This window comes from Furipterus horrens, unplaced genomic scaffold, assembly GCF_987537825.1.
Source record: "Furipterus horrens unplaced genomic scaffold, mFurHor1.1.pri manual_scaffold_17, whole genome shotgun sequence".
NCBI classification, from domain to species: domain Eukaryota; kingdom Metazoa; phylum Chordata; class Mammalia; order Chiroptera; family Furipteridae; genus Furipterus; species Furipterus horrens.
This window is the reverse complement of record NW_028327187.1, coordinates 45,781,796-45,803,323: the sequence shown is the minus strand read 5'-3', so window position 1 is coordinate 45,803,323 and position 21,528 is coordinate 45,781,796. Positions and strand designations below refer to the sequence as shown.

Here is a 21,528-nt window from a genome sequence, read left to right as displayed (position 1 = left end):
ATCCCATTTATATGAAAAACATAATTATGGTTCCAAAGATCAAATACTGATTATTTCCTTCACAGATGTATTATGTATACAGCATGGAAGACACAGTTGCATCTAATTACTAAAACCTCTCCCAGTTTGCACACAGGAGAAGAAAATACACATGTCTTTGGGAATTCTCTTTGCTTCTGATGTTATGAATACGGGACAGGCCAGTCAACACATGACCGTGAAGAAGCTCCACACCTGGCAGAGAAGCAATGGACAGAGTGGTGCCTCAATGCTGGGAAGGCGTGTTTGTCAGAAGCAGCGGTTCAGTGCGGCCTTTCTCATGGACAGAGGACTGAACCAGTGTGGGCTTCCTCACGGCCACACAAGACAGGTGGGGAACAAATGTAATGGCCTGTTACATTTCTTATATTTTTAAATTATATTTGATTGATTGTGATATTACAGTTGTCCTGATTTTTCCCCTTTGCCCCCGTCCACTCAGCACCCCCCACTCCCTCAGGCAGTCCCCCCACCGTTGTCCATGTCCATGGGTCATGCGGGTAAGTTCTCTGGCTACTCCATTTCCTGTCCTGTACTTTATATCCCCATGGCGATTCTGTCACTACCTATATGTGCTTCTTAATCCCCTCACCTCACCCATTCCCCCAGCGCCCTCCCATCTGGCATCTATCAAAATGCTCTCTGTATTTATGATTCTATCTCTTTTCTGCTTTGGGGGGGTTATTTTGTTTTTTAGATTCAGTTGTTGATAGACATGTATTCATTGCCATTTTATTGTTCATATTTTTGATATTTTTAATACTCAAGTGCTTTGTCAAGACAATATTATTCACCATTTTGTCAATTGAGTCCTGTGCTTACAAGAAAAAAATTTTTTTTGAATTACGCCCCCTGCACACACTCAAACACACACAGTAGATATTGCACAGTCCTCAGAAGCAGGATAATTCTGAATAGCTGGTAGACTAGATACAAAAATGGTAGAAGAGTATGATTCTACTGACTGACATAGATGCCAGAGTGAATCAAGCCTAACCACTTTTCACTCTCTTATTCTGCTAAAGAAAGACTCCAATTGACTAAGCTTGGCTTTCCTTTATTGTTTATAAACAATAAAGTCAAAATGTTTACTGACTTTAGAGAGAGAGGAAGGGAGAGAGAAGTGTTGATTGTTACCCCCTGTATGCACCCTGACTGGGGATCGAACCCACCACTTTTTGGTGTACAGAAGGATGCTCCAACCAAGTGAGCCCCACCCGATCAGGACAAGCTTGGATTTCTAACTACAGTTTGCCTGAGGAAGGAATGGACACCCTATTGCACAGTCCCATAAAGAATGGTCACCATGGGGAAGGGGAGTTCTTATAAAAGAAAGTCAAGGTGATGGAGAGCCACGGATAGAAAGTTTCTATGGATTTTATTCTAGAATTCAATAGAGCTATTTTGTGTTTTCCCCATTAAGCAGTGGGAAAGGTTTTGAGTCAAGGAAGAAGACCCATTAGATGGTGTGGCAGTTCAGGCTAGTCAGTAGTGCTGGTGATGCGTGAGAAACCATTGTGAGAAATTTCCCTTGTGAATTCATTTTCTGAAATTCATGATAAATTTTCCTAGCATTTCCTCTAGAGGATGAAGAAGTATCATCCCTAGCAAATATTTTATAAATTAGCCTTTATATTGCATGCATGGAGATATGTTGCTACAGACTCCTCACACTATTTTAGAGCCTCTGCATACATATGAGGTTTCTTATCATTTAAAACATTAATTCTCCTACTGATCTCAAACGGAATTTAATTGTTCCTGTAACTAATCATGAACCTCTTATAAAAAAGCTCTCAAATTGACGTCAGTCTCCTTAAATATTTTTGCAAATCACTAATGACAGTGAAGAAACTCTTCAAGTATGCAAACATCTAATAATGTTTCTAAGCTTTATTGAAGATATCCATTGGTAAATATAAAAAATTACACACATATAAAAATACAACATGGGAAAATAGACACTAAAGTTTCTTTGGGGACATTATTTGTTATTCTTTTTTCTGTATCAAATAAAGATTATCTTAGTAACCATTGGTGTTCAGTTTAGTTAATTTGCTTTAAATCCTACCCACTTCCTTTGACAGTAGAAAAAACTAGGCAACTGACATATAAAACATCCATAACATAACCAGACCTTCAGTATGAACTGGCTTTGAACATTATGTTTCCCATTCCTTTGTTTGTCCTTTTCTGGTGAGAAAATGAAAGCACGTTTTCTTCCTCAGCCATACCCTGGCTGCTGAAATACTGTGGGGTATCAATTTCGGTTCTTGGGTTTGCTTATTGCTTGGTATTTCATTAGAGCCTTTCAAACTGTGTTAAGTTTATGGCACATCTACTGTAATATAAAGTCTTAGCATAAGTGGGGTTCCCTCGAAGTCAGCAGCTGCCATACTGTGCCTCTTGCACCTGCTCGGAGAGAAATGGAAGGTATCCTCATTTGGCTCTGCAGAACAGAGAGGTGCCTCGACAGTACAGTTTCATCTATTTCAAGAGTACTTATTCATTTAGTCATAAAGGAGGAATGGTTTTACAGTTACATAATATACTATCGCTTTAAACCAGACACAGATGTTTCAAATTAAAGTGGGCCATTTATAGAAGCACAGAACCAATGAAGCCTTGATTGTACAATAACCCTTCTACACATAATTAGGATTTTAAAACATTAAAATGGCAAAAACCATGAAGTAGCACCATTACCAATGTAATAAAAGTGTCCAGGAAGAAAGACCACATTTACACTTGTATTAACTGAGAAGATCAGGGAACCTCCATAGCTAATAATATTTATTAAACGGTGGTACATTTACACAATGGAATGCTATGCAGCAGAGAGAAAGAAGGAAGTCCTGCCATTTGTGATAACACGGATGGAACTAGAGAGAATTATGCTTAGCGAAATAAGCCAGGTAATTCAAGAAAAATACCATATGATATCACCTAATACAGGAAACTAAAGAGCAACACAAACAAACTAGGGGAACAGAGCCAGAGGCAAGTAAACAAGGAACAGACTAATAGTTACTGGGGGGGGGGGAGAAGGGGAAGTGTCTAGTCAAGGAATCAGTATTAATGACCCATGGACACGGACACCAGGGTGGGCAGGGCAGGGGAGAGCAATGGGAAAAAACTGGGGCAACTGTAATAGAACAACAATAGAAGAATCCTATAAAGAGAAATTTTTTAAAAAGTAGGTAGTATTTTAAAATCTTCCTGTTTTATTACAATTTAGTTGAAATGGTTTCCATTTTGATTTATAAGGACAGAAATCAAAGGCTAGGATCCTCAATTTTACAGGTGGTTTATTTTTAAGTCACATCTGAATAAAGAGGAGCAGAAAATGATCCAAGTATAGGTCGTTCTACTCCATGATTCAATTTCTATCTCATCATAAAAGAATATCGGTAGATGAAATAAATGGCTATTTTGATTATTTGAGTCTCACCTACCAGACTGATTAAATTAGTTTTTCTTGTTAATCTTATTCTGTAATATCCTTATTTGGCACACTGAATGACTCTCAGTCCTAGGAACTGCAAGTCCTGCAATTTCTACTTCCAAATATATCTCGCATAACTATTTTTTTTACAGTGTCCTGTTCTTTGCCCCAGAAGTCTCATCATAATACTTATTTTTTTTGTTTGTTTGTCCTCTTGGTAGACTGTGTACCCCATGAAGACAAAGCCCTGTGTTTATGGATCACCACTCTACAATATGTATATAAGCATATTAAGAAATTGTCCACTGTATAAATTTAATTTCTATCTCTTTAATGAAATGGAAAGGACCACCTTGACTTTATTTCTTCCTACTTAATGTATTACTTTCTTCCCTAAATTCTAGCCTTTCGCTTGAATATTTAATGCAGAAGCTCAGGTTACCTTGAACAAAACAAACTTAAAAACTTCCCTATTCTTTCAAACACATGCTTCATTCCTCAGCCTCTGCCTTGACTGCGCTTCTCAGTTGGATACATCTGATCTGCAAGCTCAATCCTTAGTGAACCCTGATTGATATAGGCATCATATCAATGGCCTTAGCTCTCCTTGTGACATGAATAGCAATAGTCATATATATTGCTTCCCCCTCAAGTCTTGCTCCCTAACTACCTAAAACTTAAATCACTGATGGATAAACCTCAGAATTCTGGATTGGCCTGAACTCACATTTATATCGTTCACGTTGTGTAGGTCCATGTTGATTAATTCTCATGGATTTTTTTTTCTTTCCAATTCTTATTAAAGTACTGAAGTCCTGCAATATTTTTGTTCACTGACTAGCCTCCCTGCTGCTTTGACTCACTTGGTCCCCTCTCTGCTAAAACTGGAGACTTGCTCCTTAGCCCAGTCTAGGGCACAGGAAATGAAGAATTAGTTCTTTCCTTTCCATAGAAAACTGTGGGGTGGGAGAAGGAGTATATTCATCTACAGTTGAGCTTCGGTGGGGGGCACAACCTCATCAGCAGCCCATGAATCCTGCCTGTCTTTGGTTTCCGGGTTGCCCAAACTTTTAAAAAATGGTATGCAATCATTCCCTCTACTTCGGCAACATCAATCCACTCTAATTCTTTGTATTATAATCCCTTCCTCAACCTTAATGGTAAAATTATTCCATAGACTGATTCCCAAATAATAAAACCAATTTCTTAGTTCTCACTAAGTTGCTTTCCCTGTAGCTGTTTTTATGGAAATGCTCTTAAACTTCATTTGTGACCCTTTCAACTGAGGTTTTGTTGTTTTTCTAATAACTGCTTGCTTTCTTGCTCCTTAAATATAAAATGCTGCTGTCTCATTTCATTTTAGTTTCTGTCTTAGAGAATTAATTTACCTTAATATCTCAATTATTACTTCTACCTGAAGTTTATGTACTTAGTTAAAACCTTTCTGGGACATTTTTCTCGTATTTCTCTTTGATAGTTGGCTGTTTATATTCTGATGCTCCATCGAGACCTCACTTTCAGTGTGTCAAAAATATGAACCCATAACCTAATTACCAAAACTGTGTTTCTGCTAATGGTTATTACTTTTTCAGTTTTCAGTCTCGACAGATCAGAATTCTTTTTATATGTTTCTACATCACTCCCTATAACCCAGTACTCAGTGGGTATTACCAGTGTTTTCCATTACACTGTTTCTCACGTAAGACTCCATCTTGAATATATTCTAGAAACCTAGTTCAATCTCTCATAACACATGCATGAACAATGAACAAGCAACCAAAAGAGAAACAGACTCACAGATACAGGGAACAGACAGACAGCTGTCAGAGGGGAGGGGAGTTGGGGGGCTGAGTGAGAAAGGTGAAGGGGTTACACAAGAAGACGCATAGACACAGACCACAGTATGCTGATGCCCAGAGGGAAAGGCGGGTGGCTGGGAGGTAGGAGAGGGTAAAGGGGGGAACATGGAGACAGAAGGAGATGTGACCTGGGGTGGTGACCACACGATATGATATAAAGATGATGTGTTATAGAACTGTGCACCTGAAACCTATATAATTTTATTGTAATAAGCAAAATAAGCTTATTACATAGTTCTTTATCAAATAGTGACTATAATTTAGTATGCCACTAAAAAAATACTTGATACGAACTTAATATCTTACTAAAATCATATCTTTTTCAATAGAAAATGAAATGCAGTTTTTTTCAAGACTGTGATCCAAGGATCAGCTCTATCCTTGAGAAAGCATACCTCTGCCATATTCATTCCATTCTTACTTGAGATTCCATCTGCAGAAATTTGACATCTGTTTCTCTGTAAGCACAAGAAAATGTATCCACGTGTTCATATAAACAATTTGGAGCAGGGAGTAAATTACCACAGAGAGCACAGGCTGCAATTAACTCTAATATCCCAATTGGGTTTTTTTATATTTTATTACTGTCATTCATTTTCAAAGTATTTCATATAAGTTACTTTAAAACAATTTTTGACCACTGATTGCTGATGCAACTGCAAAGAACATGAGAATCATTTTAAATTTAAGTCATTAAAATATAGTTTTCATCATAGAACGAGGCCTAATTAAATGGAAATAAAATGTGTTGTATAAAGAGTTAACTAAGATTATTCTTTGTTTAGTCCATGTTTTAGTTTTTCTGTATTTTATTCACCCTTCTGGGATTTTATTATTTCTCTACCAATGTCTTAGTAATGTCTAAGTATTTTAATGCTGTTTCTTAAAAATAAAATAACATATAAAATAAAGGCTTTTTTTCAGTTTCCCAATGGTAATACCCATCACCTGTTTTGTGGAGATGAGTCTAGAAATCAGGTGAAAGTTCAGCAATGAATGTGAAAATGGATCGACTGTACCCATGTGGATCAGTCTACTTTCAATGTAACAGTCTATTTATTCAACTGAGATCTAGGACTTCCTTTTAGGGCATTTTATGCAACAATACATATAATTAGAGTTTAAGGGACTGACGGTCTGACAGTGGCACACGGGTTCATCAACTGATAGCTATAATTAAGGAAAGATTTTTGCTTGGCACTTCCGAATCCTATGCAGTTGGGAGATTCCATTCCTTAAAGCGAGTGTACTGCCTGTCACCACCCTCTAAGCAAAATTCCGGAGGTAAATGTTTGGTGACAAAGGAAAAGAGTCTTTATTGCAAGAACAGCTTCCCACATGCACTAGTCACTTAAGCCTCTCAATGAAGGCTAAACTCTAACACCTGAATTTTCCTATCAGTCTCCCTTGTTTTAATTATCTTATTTCTATAGGATTAGTTTACAAACTAAAACAATGTAAGATACAAAAGGTACACAATTCTGGAAGAATGGCAGGCTTCCGCCTCAGAGCCTGTCCCCTCTAGACCCCTGAATAAGAATAACCCTGCCACCCTCTGCCCGGCCAGCCTGATCCTCAGCTGTGCCCAGAGTCCCTTCCCACTCAAAATGCCATCCATTGGGAAATGCAGGCGGCTGCAGCACGATCATCTGGGCATCTTGGAGGAAGAAGAGCCTCAGAGTCAGAGCTGGCCAGCCCAGGAGCCAGAGACCCAGCCCTCCATGTGCTCTGGAGGCACCAGCTTCTCAGCCAATCCCATCCTAGACTATTTACCTCAGCAACCTCCTCCTACACAGGGCCTCCTCCTTCTCCCCAGTCATCTGATCAGATCTCTCTGTATCATTACCACTCTTATTTAGCACAGTGCACTGGAAAGCCTAGCTAGAACAATTAGGCTGACAAAGAATAAAGGCATCCACATCAGAAAGGAAGATGTAAAATTGTCATTATTTGCAGGTGACATGATAAAGACTCCACCAAAAACCTGTGGGAACTAATTACCAAATAAGGTTGCAGAAATAAAATCAACATACATATATCAATCGCATTTCTATACACTAACAATAAAACATACAAAAAATATAAGGTGTCCCATTCATACTAGCGTCAAACCAAATTAAAATAGAAATAAATTTAACCCTGAAAGTGAAAGTTTTGTATAATAAGAACTTCGAGATTGTGATCAAACAATTTGAAGATGACACAAACAAATGGAACAATATCCCATGTTCAGGATCAGAAAATTTAATTGCATAATTTGTATAACATTATTAAAATATCCATACTAATCAAAGCCATTTGTAGGATTCACTACAATCTGTATCAAAATTCCAATGATGTTTTTCATACAAATAGGAAAAAAAAATTCCTAAATTTGTTTGGAAACACAGATGACTTTCAATAGCCAAAGCATTTCTGATTATACTTCAAAGTGTGCTGCAAAGATATAGTGATCAGAACAGTCCAGTCCAGGCAGGAAAGTAGCCACGCGGACCCATGGAACAGAATCAAGAGCCCAGAAATAACCGTCACGTGGAGGATCACATATTAACTGACAAGGGTGCCAAGAATACCCAACGGGACAAGTGTAGTCTCTTCAAAATACGGTGTTAGGAAACTGCCTGCCACAGGCAGGAGCATTAAATTGGACCCCTACCTTATACCACTCACAAAAATTAAACAAATTGTAGAGGATGAAAGTATTTTTTAAATTTATTTTTTATTGCGTTTTTTTCATCACCATTTATCCCCTGTTACCCACTTCTGTTGGAAGTCCCCTCATACTGCTGTCCCTCTGGTAATCGCCATACCTCCCCATCCCCATGCCTCCCCTACCCCACACCCCCATGCCTCCTCTACCCCTCCACACACACCCTGATGTGCAAGGTGTACACGCCCCGCCTCCCCACCCCACGCCTCCCCACACCCACGCCTCCCCACCCCACACCTCCCCACCCCCACGCCTCCCCACCCCCACGCCTCCCCACCCTCATGGCTCCCACCCTCACGCCTCCCCACCCCCACGCCTCACCACCCCACGCCTCCCCACCCCCACGCCTCGCCACCCCCCACGCCTCCCCAGCGCCCTCCATGTGGAAGGTGTACACCGTGTGCCCAGAAAGACGGGCAAACTTCGCTTCCGAGATAACAGTCAAGAGACAACCGATGAAATTGCCACGCATTTATTACACAATGGGTTACATTTTCTTGTCAGTTACATGGTGTACTTTCTGGTCCAGGCCCGCGCCGTTTCATTGTACTTAGCCCTATTGGTTACGTACATTCTTGCGATACGCGGCATTAACGGGTCATCTGGGTTGGGGTCGCATAGGAAGGAGGCGATGGACAGCAACAGCTGGGGCACAGTCAGTGCCGGGAACCAGTTGGACCCTAAGATGTCTAGACAGATTTCTCCTCCTCTGTTGATGTTGGGGTGGTAAATCCGTGTGGTGAAGTACACATGTGGGGCTCTTAAGGGGTAATCCCCTGGGAAATCTATCTTTAGGAAGAAGGCTCCTCCCTCGTACAGGCTGCCTTGGGGCCCCATGATCACCCCCTCCCAGTGGAACATATGTTCCACGTCCACGGGCCCAGCAGAGCACATGGGTGGGGGGTCCTTGATGATGTGCAGGAGCTCCCTGTGCAGGCGCTTTAGAGCCCTGACCTGCACCTCCATGGGAACGGGCATCGGATCGTCCTGATAGGGAGAAGGGGGCAGAAAGGCCACGGGTTAGGGGGAGACCATGGGTTAGGGAGGGGCAACGGGTTGGGGGTCCACGGATTTTGGGGGGCATGGGTTGAGGGAAAGCCCACGAAGTGTGCCCTACGGATTGGGGGGACCTTTGGTTATGGGGGCTGGCCACCCAGCAGGTCGTGGATAAGTGGGCTGAAGCCGTCTCCAGGGTCAAGGGGGTGTCGGGGGATACGGACAGTGGGGCGGAGGGGGAGGCAGGGAGAGCTGGGGACTCGGCTGCACTGGGATGGCTTACCTGTAAACTGCTGTCTGATGCTTCGTCCTCAACTGATGGTTCTAGCAGCTCCTCCTCCTCAGGGTCTTGCAGGTCTTCCAGGTCTACCAGCTCCACCTCCTCTGAGTCTTCCGATTCTGTCAGCTCCTCCTGTGAGTCTTCGGAGTCTGTAGTCTCCGCCCGCTCCGAGTCTTCCAGGTCTATCATCCACACCACCTCTTGGTCTTCCAGTTCTACGAATTCCGCCACGTCCAGGTTTTCTGGGCCTATCTGCTCCGCCATCTCTACTTCCTCGAGGACAATCTGGTCTGTCAAGTGTATCACCTCTACTTCTTCCTCCATGGCCTCCGCCACCTCCGACTCCTCGTCGGCTGTCAAATCCACCACCTCTACTTTCCCTTTCCCTGTCAATTCTACCACCTCTGACCCCTCCATCACTACAAAGACCGAAAAACTGCCCTCGTCTGCCGCTCTTTCCTGTTGTGCACACTGGATTGCCCGACAACAGTAGGAGATCTGTTACGGGATGTCTGAGCGACCACTCTGATGATGTCACCGACTCATCATTGCTAGAGAGCTGGCTTGATGGGAGGGGCTGGAGGGCAGGAGGGGCCATGGAGGTGAATGAGGGGGTGGAGGGCCAGAAGGACCATGGAGGGAATTGGGGTGGAGGACAGTGGAGGGGAGTGGAAGGGAATGGAGGGGGCTAGAGGGGAATGGAGGTGGTACAGAGTGGGAGGGACCATGGACGGGAAAGGGGTGTTACATGCTTAGGGGACACGGAGGGCAGGAGGGTATATGGGGGGCATGAGGGAGCAAGTGTAGGAATGACGGGGAGGAAGGATGAGAGGCCTGGAAGAAGGGGAGGAAACGGGGTGGAGGGAGCCCCGGCTCCTCGGCTGGCCCACCACTTGCGCTCTGTCCTGGTTGGTTGGGTCCCAGGCACTAACCCCCCGTGACAGTCGCTGGAATGTGCAAGAGCAGTTCCATGAATTCCCCACCCCCACACGCCACGCCTCCCCCCCACTCCCACGCCTCCCCACCCCCATACCCACGCCTCCCTTCCCCCACGCCTCCCCACCCCCACCGCTCCCCACCCCCACACCCCATGCCTCCCCACCCCCACGCCTGCCCCACCCCCATGCCTCCCCACCGCACAGCCCACGCCTCCCCACCCCCATGCCTCGTCCACACCCCACACCTCCCCACCCCACAGCCCACGCCTCCCCACCCCCACGCCTCCCCTCTCCCATGCCTCATTCACACCCCACACCTCCCCTCCCCCACGCCTCCCCTCCCCACGTCCATGCCTCCCCACCCCACGCCTCCCCTCCCCCACCCCCACGCCTCCCCCCCACCCCCTATGCCTCCCCACCCCCACGCCTCCCCACCCCACAGCCCACGCCTCCCCAGCGCCCTCCATGTGGAAGGTGTACACCGTGTGCCCAGAAAGATGGGCGAATGTCACTTCCGAGATAACAGTCAAGAGACAACCGATGAAATTGCCACGCATTTATTACACAATGGGTTACATTTCCTTGTCAGTACATGGCGTACTTTCTGGTCCAGGCTCGTGCCGTTTTATTGTACTTGGCCCTATTGGTTACGTACATTCTTGCGATATGCGGCATTAAGGAGTCATGTGGGTTGGGGTTGCATAGGAAGGAGGCGATGGACAGCAACAGCTGGGGCACAGTCAGTGCTGGGAACCACTTGGATCCTAAGATGTCTAGACAGATTTCTCCCAAGTGATTGATGTTGGGGTGGAAAATCGGTGTTCCGAAGTACACATGTGGGGGGCTTGAGGGGTAATCCCCTGGGAAATCAATATTTACGAGGAAGGATCCTCCCTCGTAGGGGCTGCCTTGGGGCCCCATGATCATTGCCTGCCACTCGAACATATGTTCCATGTTCACAGGCCCAGCAGAGCACATGGGTGGGGGGTCCTTGGTGATGTCCAGGAACTCCTTGCAGATGCGCTTTAGAGCCCTGACCTGCACCTCCATGGGAGCGCGCATCCAAAAGTCCTGATAGGTAGAAGGGGACTGAAAGGCCACGGGTTAGGGAGGACGATGGGTTAGGGGGAGACCGTGGGTTAGGGAGGGGCAATGGGTTGGGGCTCCAGGGGTTTTGGGGGGCATGGGTTGAGGGAAAGCCCATGAAGTGTGCCTTACGGATTGGGGGGACCTTTGGTTATGAGGGATGGCCACCCAGCAGGTCGTGGATAAGTGGGCTGAAGCCGTCTCCAGGGTCAAGGGGGTGTCGGGGGATACGGACAGTGGGGCGGAGGGGGAGGCAGGGAGAGCTGGGGACTCGGCTGCACTGGGATGGCCTACCTCTGAACTGATGTGTGATGTTTCCACCGGAAATGATGGTTCTAGCAGCTCTTCTTCCTCCAAGTCTTCTCGGTCTATCCGTGCCTCCTGCTCCGGGTTTTCTGGGTCTATCAGTCCCACCAGGTCAGGCTCCTCCTCCGCTGTCAAATGTATCACCTCCTGATCTTCCTCCGTTGTCATATCTACCACCTCCGACTCCTCGTCGGCTGTCAAACCCGGCACCTTTATTGTCAAGTCTCTCACCAGTATTTTCCGTTTCTGTGTCATTTCTACCGCCTCTGAGTCCTCGTCGGCTGTCAAATCCACCACCTCTACTTCCTCTGTCTCTGTCGTTTCTACGGCCTCTGAGTCTTCCGACTCTGTAGTCTCCGCCCCCTGCAGGTTCTCACGGTCTATCAGCAGCAACACCCGTGGGTCTTCCTGGTCTATCATCCACACCACCTCTTGGTCTTCCAGTTCTACGAATTCCGCCACGTCCGGGTTTTCCAGGCCTATCTGCTCCGCCATCTCTACTTCCTCCAGGACAATCCGGTCTGTCAAATCTATCACCTCTACTTCTTCCTCCATGGCCTCCGCCACCTCCGACTCCTCGTCGGCTGTCAAATCCACCACCTCTACTTTCCCTTTCCCTGTCAATTCTACCACCTCTGACCCCTCCTTCACTACAAAGACCGAAAAACTGCCCTCCTCTGCCGCTCTTTCCTGTTGTGCACACCGCGTTGCCTGGCAACAGTAGGAGATCTGTTACGGGATGTCAGAGCGACCACTCTGATGATGTCACCGACTCATCACTGGTAGAGAGCTGGCCTGATGGGAGGGGCTGGAGGCTGGGAGGGGCCATGGAGGTGAATGAGGGGGTGGAGGGCCAGAAGGACCATGGAGGGAATTGGGGTGGAGGACAGTGGAGGGGAGTGGAAGGGAATGGAGGGGGCTAGAGGGGGATGGAGGTGGTACAGAGTGGGAGGGACCATGGACGGGAAAGGGGTGTTACATGCTTAGGGGACACGGAGGGCAGGAGGGTGTATGGGGGGCATGAGGGAGCAAGTGTAGGAATGACAGGGAGGAAGGGTGAGAGGCCTGGAAGAAGGGGAGGAAACGGGGTGGAGGGAGCCCCGGCTCCTCGGCTGGCCCACCACTTGCGCTCTGTCCTGGTTGGTTGGGTCCCAGGCACTAACCCCCCGTGACAGTCGCTGGAATGTGCAAGAGCAGTTCCATGAATTCCCCACTCCTCCCTCCCCAAGATTCATCTTCCCTTAACATTTTACCCCACTAGCAAAGGCTTTAAGTGAAGGGAGAGAAAAAAATATTCCATGCAAGTAGAACCAAAGGAGAGCAGGCATAGTTCTACTTATATAAGACAAAAGAAAGTTGAGGCCAAAAAAGGTAACAAGAGACAAAGAAGGTATCATGTAGTGATGAAGGAGTCAATTAGTCAAGAGGATGTAACACTCATAAATAATATATTCACCAAACATCAAATTTGCTAAATTTATTGAACAAACACTAGTAGATCTGAGGGCAATAATAGATAACCAACCATGCATTAATAGTAGAGTAATTTAATACCCTACTTTTAACAGTAGATAGATTATCCAGGTAGAAAACTAATAAGGAAACTTTGGACTTGAACTATAATTTATATCAAATAGGTACAGACATATATGGAACAGAATATCTAGAACATTCTATTCAATAGTAGCAGAACACATATTTTTGTAGAGTTAAAGGGAACATATTCAGGAAAGATCACACATTAAGCCATAAAACTGGTATGATACCATAAATCAATCACAGATAGAAAAGTGGAAAAATCACAAATATGTGGAAATTAACATGTTTCTGAATAACCCAAATGGGTCAAAAGTAAAATAATAAAGGAAATTAAAAACAAATCTTGAAAGAAACAAAAATGGAAACACAGCATTCCAAACCTATGGTATGCTGCAAAAAAACAGTTCTAAAAAGAAAACTTATTGTGGCAAACTCCTACATTAAGAATAAAAAAAAGAGATCAAATAAACAAGTAAACTTAACACTGCAAGGATCTGTACGAATAACAAATGCGCTCAAAGTTAGCAGAAGGAAGAAAATAAAGAGCAGAAAAAAATGAAGTTGAGACAAGAAAAACGAGGAAAAAAGTCAACCTAACTAAGCTGTTTTTTGAAGATAAACCATATTCACAAATCTTTCGCTAGCCTAACTAGGATAAAAGAGGACACAAATTTTAAAAATACAATCAGAAACAAAAGGAGACATTACAACTGTTACTACAGAAATACAAAGAATTACAAGAGGTTGCTGTGAACAATTATATGCTAAAAATTGAATAACCCAGAAGAAATGGATAAATTCCTAGAAACATACAACCTACCACCACTGAACAGAAAATGGCTGAAACAGAAAATGGGAACAGGTCATTAATGAGTAAGGAGATTGAATCCTTCATTGAAAACAACAATAAAACAATGAAAACCAAACACAGAAAAACCCAGAACCAAATGACTTCGCCGGAAAATTTTTACCAAACCTTTAAGGAGAAATCAATGCCAATTCTTTTTAAACTCATTCAAGTAGTTTTTAAAAAGCAAAAGCTTCAAACTTTTACAAAGGCAACCCTCCCTTTACGCCAAATTCAAGGAAGGACACTGTAGGAAAAGAAAGCTATAGACAAGAACCCCAATGACAATAGTTGCAAAAATGCCAACAAAATATTAGCAAACCAAACTCGACAACACATGAAAAGGGTTCTACACCGTGACCAAATGGGATTTAAACCTGGAATGGAAGGATGGCTCAACACACGAGAATCAATAACTTATATACACCACATGAATAGAATAGACGGTAAAAATCATATGGTTCAATATATGCAGGAAAAGAATTTGACAAAATACAGTATCCTTTCATAATAAAAACCCTCAACAAATTGGGTATAGAAGAACTCCCCTCAACATATGACAAACACACAATTAATATTATATTCAATGATGAAAAGATCAGAAATAAGACAGCTCTTACTGTCACCCAACAGCAACTGGGGCCCCGCTGCCTGCCACCACCCTCTAGGCAAAATTCCGGAGGCAAAGGTTTGGTGATAAAGGAAAGGAGTCTTTATTCAAAAGCTACACAATTTTGGAAGAACAGCTTCCCACATGCATCTGTCTCTTAAGCCTCTCAATGAAGGCTAAACTCTTTAACTCTTCGGTTACAGCTTTAATCACTAGACCTGTCAGTTAGGCTAAAAATCTTTAACAGCTGAGTTTTCCTAGCATTTCCCCTGTTTTATTTATCTTATTTCTATAGGATTAGTTTACAAACTAAAACAACCTAAGATACAAAAGCTACACAATTGTTGAAGAACAAAAGACTTCTGCTTCAGAGCCCGTCCCTTCTAGAACCCCAAAGAGTAACCCTGCCACCCTCTGCCAGGCCAGGCACGATCCTTGGCTGCATCTGGAGTTTCTTCTCCCAACCCAAACACGGTCAATTGGGAAGCACAGGCAGCTGCAGCACCATCGCCTGGGCATCCTCGAGGAAGCTTCTGGCCCATAATGCCATGCGCTCTGGAGGCACCAGCTTCTCAGCCAACCCCATCCTAGACTATTTGTTCTTGTCTCAGCAACCTCCTCCTTCAGTCCCTCCTACTCCTTCCCAGGGACCTCAGCAGGTCCTTACATATGCTTTTAAAGTAAAACAACGAAGACAAGAAAGACTTGCTCAAACTATCTTTTAGATATTCAGAGCACTTCTTATTTGAAAATTAATTTTCTATAAACAAGAGGCAGTGGGTTCTGGTCTTAAACAAGCATTCAGTAATTTTGGCCTCATCTTATAAAATTCTACTTTTGAGTTGCCTGGTTTCATAAATCACCTGAAAAAACTTCTGAAAAGCACATCGAGACCACTGCAGTGAGGTATTACATTACAGCAAACATTTTCTAAACTTTTTTTATCTAAGAGAGAAAAGAAAGCGATGTTATCAACATAATAAAAAAGCTGCATATACTACTTGTGCTAAAGAAATCACATAGTCGTCGGCAGCCGTCCGTCTCGAGAGACGATGGTGTAGCTTCTTAAGAGTCTATCTGCACCACCGAGAATGGTTGTGCAGTCCGACTCGGGAGTGACACGGTATCTGTCTCCTCCCGTGTTGAATCGACATCTTGCGATGACGCTGGAGTGTCCTCTCCAGTGAAGCTGAAGCTACAGAGCCTGGGCAGGGTGATATGGAGGGTCTGCTGTTGCCCATGCAGCAGACCTCCCCTCTCTTCACAGCTGAAGGATCCAAGGGAAAGACGGAGTCGATACAGCTTGGCTTCAGGTGCGCCGCAGGAGTTGCCGGTGTTGACTACAACGTCAAACCGCCTTAGGGACTCCAGCTCCGGATTTTCTGTCGGGGTTTACTCCCTTAGCCTTTCCCCCGAAGAGGTATGCCGCAAGGCAGCGGAGGTTTTTTGGAATCAGAGTTTTCCTTCTCTGATGTGCCCTGACTGGAAGATCGAACCAGCGACACTTAGCTCGCAGGCCGACGCTCAATCCACTGAGCCAAACCAGCCAGGGTTAAATCACATAGTAGACTTTCAATTAAGCACAGTCATGCAGTCCAGGGAAAGGACGGAGTTAAACTCCACAGATAATCATTTTCACCATGAGTTTCAAACATCGAAGCCATAGTACCCAATTTTTATTTCACTACCCCATGGAAGGCTGCAAGTCGTTTATGAATGCACTGTTTCCTTGATGTTTCTATAACCCAGAAACAATGTTTGAGATTGTCATTGATCTCTGAAAATTGATAAATGAATTGATCAAATGCCTATTATACTTCAACACAAATAATGAATGAAAATACTGTTTTATTTCACTTACAGCTAACACCCAATGTTATTGTATCTTAGTCTTAGGTGTATACAATTATGTAACCTGCAAAGTGATCTCTCCTAACTTCCAGCGCCCACCGATAGTTATGATGATATTATTGACTGCATTTTCACCCAATCACCTAATGCCCATCCCCTCTGCAACTGTCAGTTTGGAAAGACTATTTTTAATTTTTATGTTATTATGATATATATTATATCACTACCTTAAAATTTGGTAATTACTTCTTGAACATTACTTTCAGCTTTTGAAAACTTTCAATTGGTTCTCTTCTCTTTTGAAATCATAGTTTATTGATGATGTTGTTACAGTTGTCCCAATTTGTCCCTTGGCTCCTTCCACCCAGCCCACCCCCACTCCCTCTCACTTCTATGTAAATGACCCTCAAATTCATGTCTTCAGTCCTATTATCTTTCTAGAACAGGAGACACTAAAATTTTAACATTTGCAAAACTGGACTCATTTTTTTGCTCAAAGCAGTTTATTTTCCTGACATTTAATTTATTTCAACAGTCCTATTCAGCCTTGAAATCTCTATATCATTTTTGATTCCTCCCTCTCTCCTATTCCCTATGCTCATCCAGTTGCTGAATTATATTAATTTATTTTTTTATGAGATCCATTTTATTCATTCTTTTCTGTTTCCTCTGTTACTGCTTACGTTCAGGCTTGATGAATTCAAGCTTGTGCTTCTATAAGGCCTATTTATCTGGTCATCATCTCCTTATCCTTCTCACATTCAAATTGCTTACTGTTCTATCAGAAATTTCTTCTTTCAACACAGTTTTATGTATTTTATTTTCCTACTTTAAAATATCTATTGCTTCTCCCCAGCTATCACATTAACTTGAACCATGAAACTTGGCACCAAAGATCCTCATCATTTTATTTCAAATTGTCTTTATTAGGCTTTTATTTGTCTAATCTGCCAGACCATCTACAAATGATCGCTACGCAGCCCTTCCGGGATGCTTACCGATGCATGCTTTTGCTTCATTCATGATTATCTATAGGGAACCGGTCCACGTGGCAATGGCGAATGTTGCTCGGCCCTGGTTCGGAAAACCAGCAGTCGTGAGGCAGCACACAGGAGCCAGGCCTGCAGGTCGGCCTTTCTCGTGGGAATCAGGCCTGCATTGTATCTGTACTGCTTAAAAGCCTGCTTTTGCTAAAAACAACTTCCTCACTCTGAGCTGAAAAACAGCAGATGTTTAATGTATAACTTTAAAGTAACTTCTCAAGGTCTATTCTGAACTATTTTAAGGACAGGATGTGGCCAGATCTCCCATCCTTATCGTTTCCTTGCATGCACAACATTCTTTTCTTTATTATCTGTAAGCAACGACCATGTAAAGCCACCTGAGCAAAGAGATTGGTAACTTTGTTTGATGCGACCCTCCCAGAAAGGAAGAAAAGCCTGTCCAGGCAAAGGTCATGGTGCTCTCACTGAATCAGAGAGTGGCCACTCTGTCCCTTTTCTCCACCAGTGATTTTGTTCATCGCATCCACAACGCCGCGACAATTATGTTACTCCATCTTTCTGGAATGCCATTTATATCCACCCGGAATTCCAAAGTTTAGTATTCCCCAACTGCCTCTCACTACTTCTTTAATGAAACCTCTTTTGATCCTTCTAAGTAGATGTGATTCTTTATTCATTTTGTACCTACTTTAATGCACACGTCACATACTGATTTTTACTTTAGGTATGTTTCACTTATTTTCCTTCCATCCTCAGCTGCACTCCCAAGTTCATCCCAGCTAATGTGTAAACAATTTAAGAGCATAGATGATCTTTCTTATGTTCATATTCCCTGTAGTGTTTAAAAGATTGCTTACACACAGAAAGTACTCAGTAAAACCATTCAGTTGAATCAAAATTTCAAATAAGTCAGAATTCCTAATGTATGTGGTAGAGGTATAAACCATCTGTTAGTGCACACGAAGGGAGAGGAGGTCTACTAGATTCTTCAGTAGAGCAAGTGTGACAATAAACATAGTTACACCATGGGCTGCCCCCAAATACATTTCAGATGACACAAAAAATGCGTCATAGATCTTCACTGCACATAAGCGACTGGCTGTGAAATAATGGACGATCAGGAAACTAAAACAGCCTGTTTAGCTCTGGAGGGCAGCAAACGTCCTTATTTCCTTCACCATTGCATCCTCTAAGATGGTGGAAACTCGATACAACCCAGAAATTCCACTAGAGCATTAATTCAGAGACATTGACAACTCACTTCACAGAAAAGCTTGTATGTGAATGTTCATAGCAGCTTTGTTTGTAAAAGCCATACATTTTGGTCGACTAGATGTCCCTCATCTGGTGAATGGTTAAAAAGATGTGGTGCACACATACAATGAAATACTACATATGCAATTAAAATAAACTATTGATACATACAAATACTACTCAGCAACTTAAACAAATAAACATATTGATTCAACTTAGTTGAATCTCCTTGAAGTTACATAGAGTGAAAAATATGAATCCCAAAATGTTACCTACTTCCTTTACCCTGCCTCCTACACTGAAACCCTGGAAATGTCCACTTTTCCTCTATTTCTAAAGACTTTCATTTCAAAAATTGCATATAAATGGAATCAAATTGTAGGAAGTTTGACTATGGGTGGAAGCTACACTAACTTCCTCCCAGAAGTAGTCTGGATTTACAATGTAATTTTGGAGAAATCATCTGGAATAACCAACTGAACACCAGCTGGAGAGAAGTCTCATAGCCACGGAGAGACAGAAAAGGCCGCTTCATCACAATGTGACCCTAGGGAGTGCGGAGACGCAGAAGGGGCTGACTGGCGTCACACGGGTAGCAGCTGAAGGGACTGAGAAACATCTCAGCAGCCGGGGATTCCCCCTGAGAAGGGCAGGGTCTAAACCCCCAGCTGAGCTTCCCAGCCTACAGCAACAGAGTGGAAAGTAAAATAGTATCCAGCTGAGAAAAGCGAAAAGCCACAGGGTTTCTTGCTAGCCAGAGAGAAACAGCTGGAGAAAAAGAGCTCTTAAGCAGATCACATATGAAAATATTCTGCCCCCACTTACCCTGGGCACAAGCAGAGGGAAGACAGAGAGGACAGGAAATGCTTGGGGAGAGTTTGGTGTGGTGGCTTTGAGGGGAGAGCTGGGGAAGCGGCCGGCCGGGTCCCAGTGCTGACTCATCCCCAGTACTGCAGGCAGACCATTCCCCTCCAAGTGGTGTCAGCCTGAGGGGAAGCAAAAGCCCTGCCTACAGGAATTAAGCTGCCACACCCATGGTCCTTAAGCCTGATGGCTAATCACAGATTGAATAGATTAACAACTAAAGAAGCCAGACAAAGGCAGTAGATCCCTGGAAGTCTCCAACAGGCTGCCTAGGCCCAGACTGGTACAGGATCTAACGCCACCAGGGGCAGATCCAGGAAGTACAGATCATTCTAAGAAGCACCAACAAACAATAGGAGTCACAAAAATGGGGAGACAGAGAAACAACCCCCCATCGAAAGGAAAGGTAGAGTCCCCAGAAAGAGTGCTAAATGAAATAAAGGGGAGCAAACTATCAGATATGGAATTGAAAGTACGGATTATGGAGAAGCTCAATGAGCTCAGTGGAAACTACAAAGAACTCCAGAAAATCTACAGTGAACTCCAGAAGAACTATAAGGAACTTACTGAGAATTATACCAGCATCAAAAAGGACATGGAAGCTATCAATAAGAGCCAGGAGGAAATGAAGAATACGATCTCTGAATTGAAGAACACAGTAGAAGGAATTAAAAACAGGCTAGAGGAAGCACAAGATCCGATCAGCGAGCTGGAGGACAATGTAGACAAAAACTCACAGACAGTGCAACGAAACGAAAAAAGACTGAACAAGAATGAAGAGGCTCTAAGACAGCTGCAGGACAACATGAAGCATAATAATATCGGTATCATAGGAAATACAGAAGGAGAAGAAGAGGAGCAAAGGATAGAAAACCTCTTTGAAAAACTAATGACAGAAAACTTCCCTAACATGAAGAAAGAATCATGTAAGTCCAGGAAGCACAGAGGGTCCCGATGAAGATGAACCCCAACAGGCCCACTTCAAGACACATCATAATTAAAATGCCAACATTCTAAGACAAAGAGATAATCCTAAAAGCAGCAAGAGAGAAACAACTAATAACATACAAGGGAACTCCAATAAGGCTATCATCAGATTTCTCAGCAGAAACACTACAAGCCAGAAGGGAATGGCAAAATATATTCCAAGCAATGAAAAACGAAGGCCTACAACCAAGAATACTCTACCCAGCAAGCTCTCATTCAAAATGGAAGGTGAAATAAGGAGTTTCCAAGACAAAAGAAGGCTAAAAGAATACATCTCCACCAAACCAGCATTGCAAGAGATGCTAAAGGGTCTGCTTTAAGAAGATGAAGAAACAGAGAGAGACAGAGAGGAACACGAGTACAAAGGGGGAAAATGACAATGAATAAGTACTGAAAGAAAGAAGGAACTTCTACCATTTGCAACAACATGATTGGAACTAGAGAGAATTATGCTTAGCGAAATAAGCCAGGCAACAAAAGAAAATTACCTTATGCTATCACCTGTTACAGGAAACTAATGAACAACACAAACAAATGAGCAAAATTGAACCAGAGGTATGTAAACAAGGAATAAACTAACAGTAACAAAGGGGGAGATGGGAGGGAGAGAAGTGGTAAGAAGGGGAAGGGTCTAGTCAAAGAACATGTATAAATGACCCATGGACATGGACAACTGGGTGGGGACTGAATGTGGAAGAAGGGGGCGCAGGGGGCAGGGAAGCAAGAGGGGGAAAAAAGTGAGACAACTGTAATGGAAAAACAAACAGAAAAATTTTTAGTGTGGGGGAAAATAAAAAATAGAAATGCAAGTTCAGTGAATATTAAAAGGACAAGGATTTTCCTTCACACTGTATATATTTTCTCCCTATCTGATCCCTCCAGAATTTGGCATTCTAAAGAAGTAAGTAATGAC

At 43.5% G+C, this 21,528-nt stretch overlaps 2 protein-coding genes across 2 annotated transcripts; both read right to left on the bottom strand.

Moving 5' to 3' along the window:
• Positions 1–8,557: 8,557 nt before the first annotated feature.
• Positions 8,558–9,019, bottom strand: LOC149990939 (ubiquitin-conjugating enzyme E2 D2B-like). Its single transcript, XM_090264302.1, has one exon. It carries the CDS (start codon positions 9,017–9,019, stop codon positions 8,558–8,560), a length of 462 nt encoding a protein of 153 aa, XP_090120428.1.
• Positions 9,020–10,852: 1,833 nt separating this feature from the next.
• Positions 10,853–11,293, bottom strand: LOC149990938 (ubiquitin-conjugating enzyme E2 D2B-like). The gene has a single exon (XM_090264051.1). The coding sequence runs from the start codon at positions 11,243–11,245 to the stop codon at positions 10,853–10,855; it is 393 nt and encodes a 130-aa protein (XP_090120177.1). The 5' UTR covers positions 11,246–11,293.
• Between the last annotated feature and the right edge of the window lie 10,235 nt (positions 11,294–21,528).

Coding starts and splice junctions, on each gene's coding strand:
- LOC149990939 (XM_090264302.1), bottom strand. CDS start 9,019: ATGGAGGTGCAGGTCAGGGCTCTAAAGCGCCTGCACAGGGAGCTCCTG.
- LOC149990938 (XM_090264051.1), bottom strand. CDS start 11,245: ATGTGCTCTGCTGGGCCTGTGAACATGGAACATATGTTCGAGTGGCAG.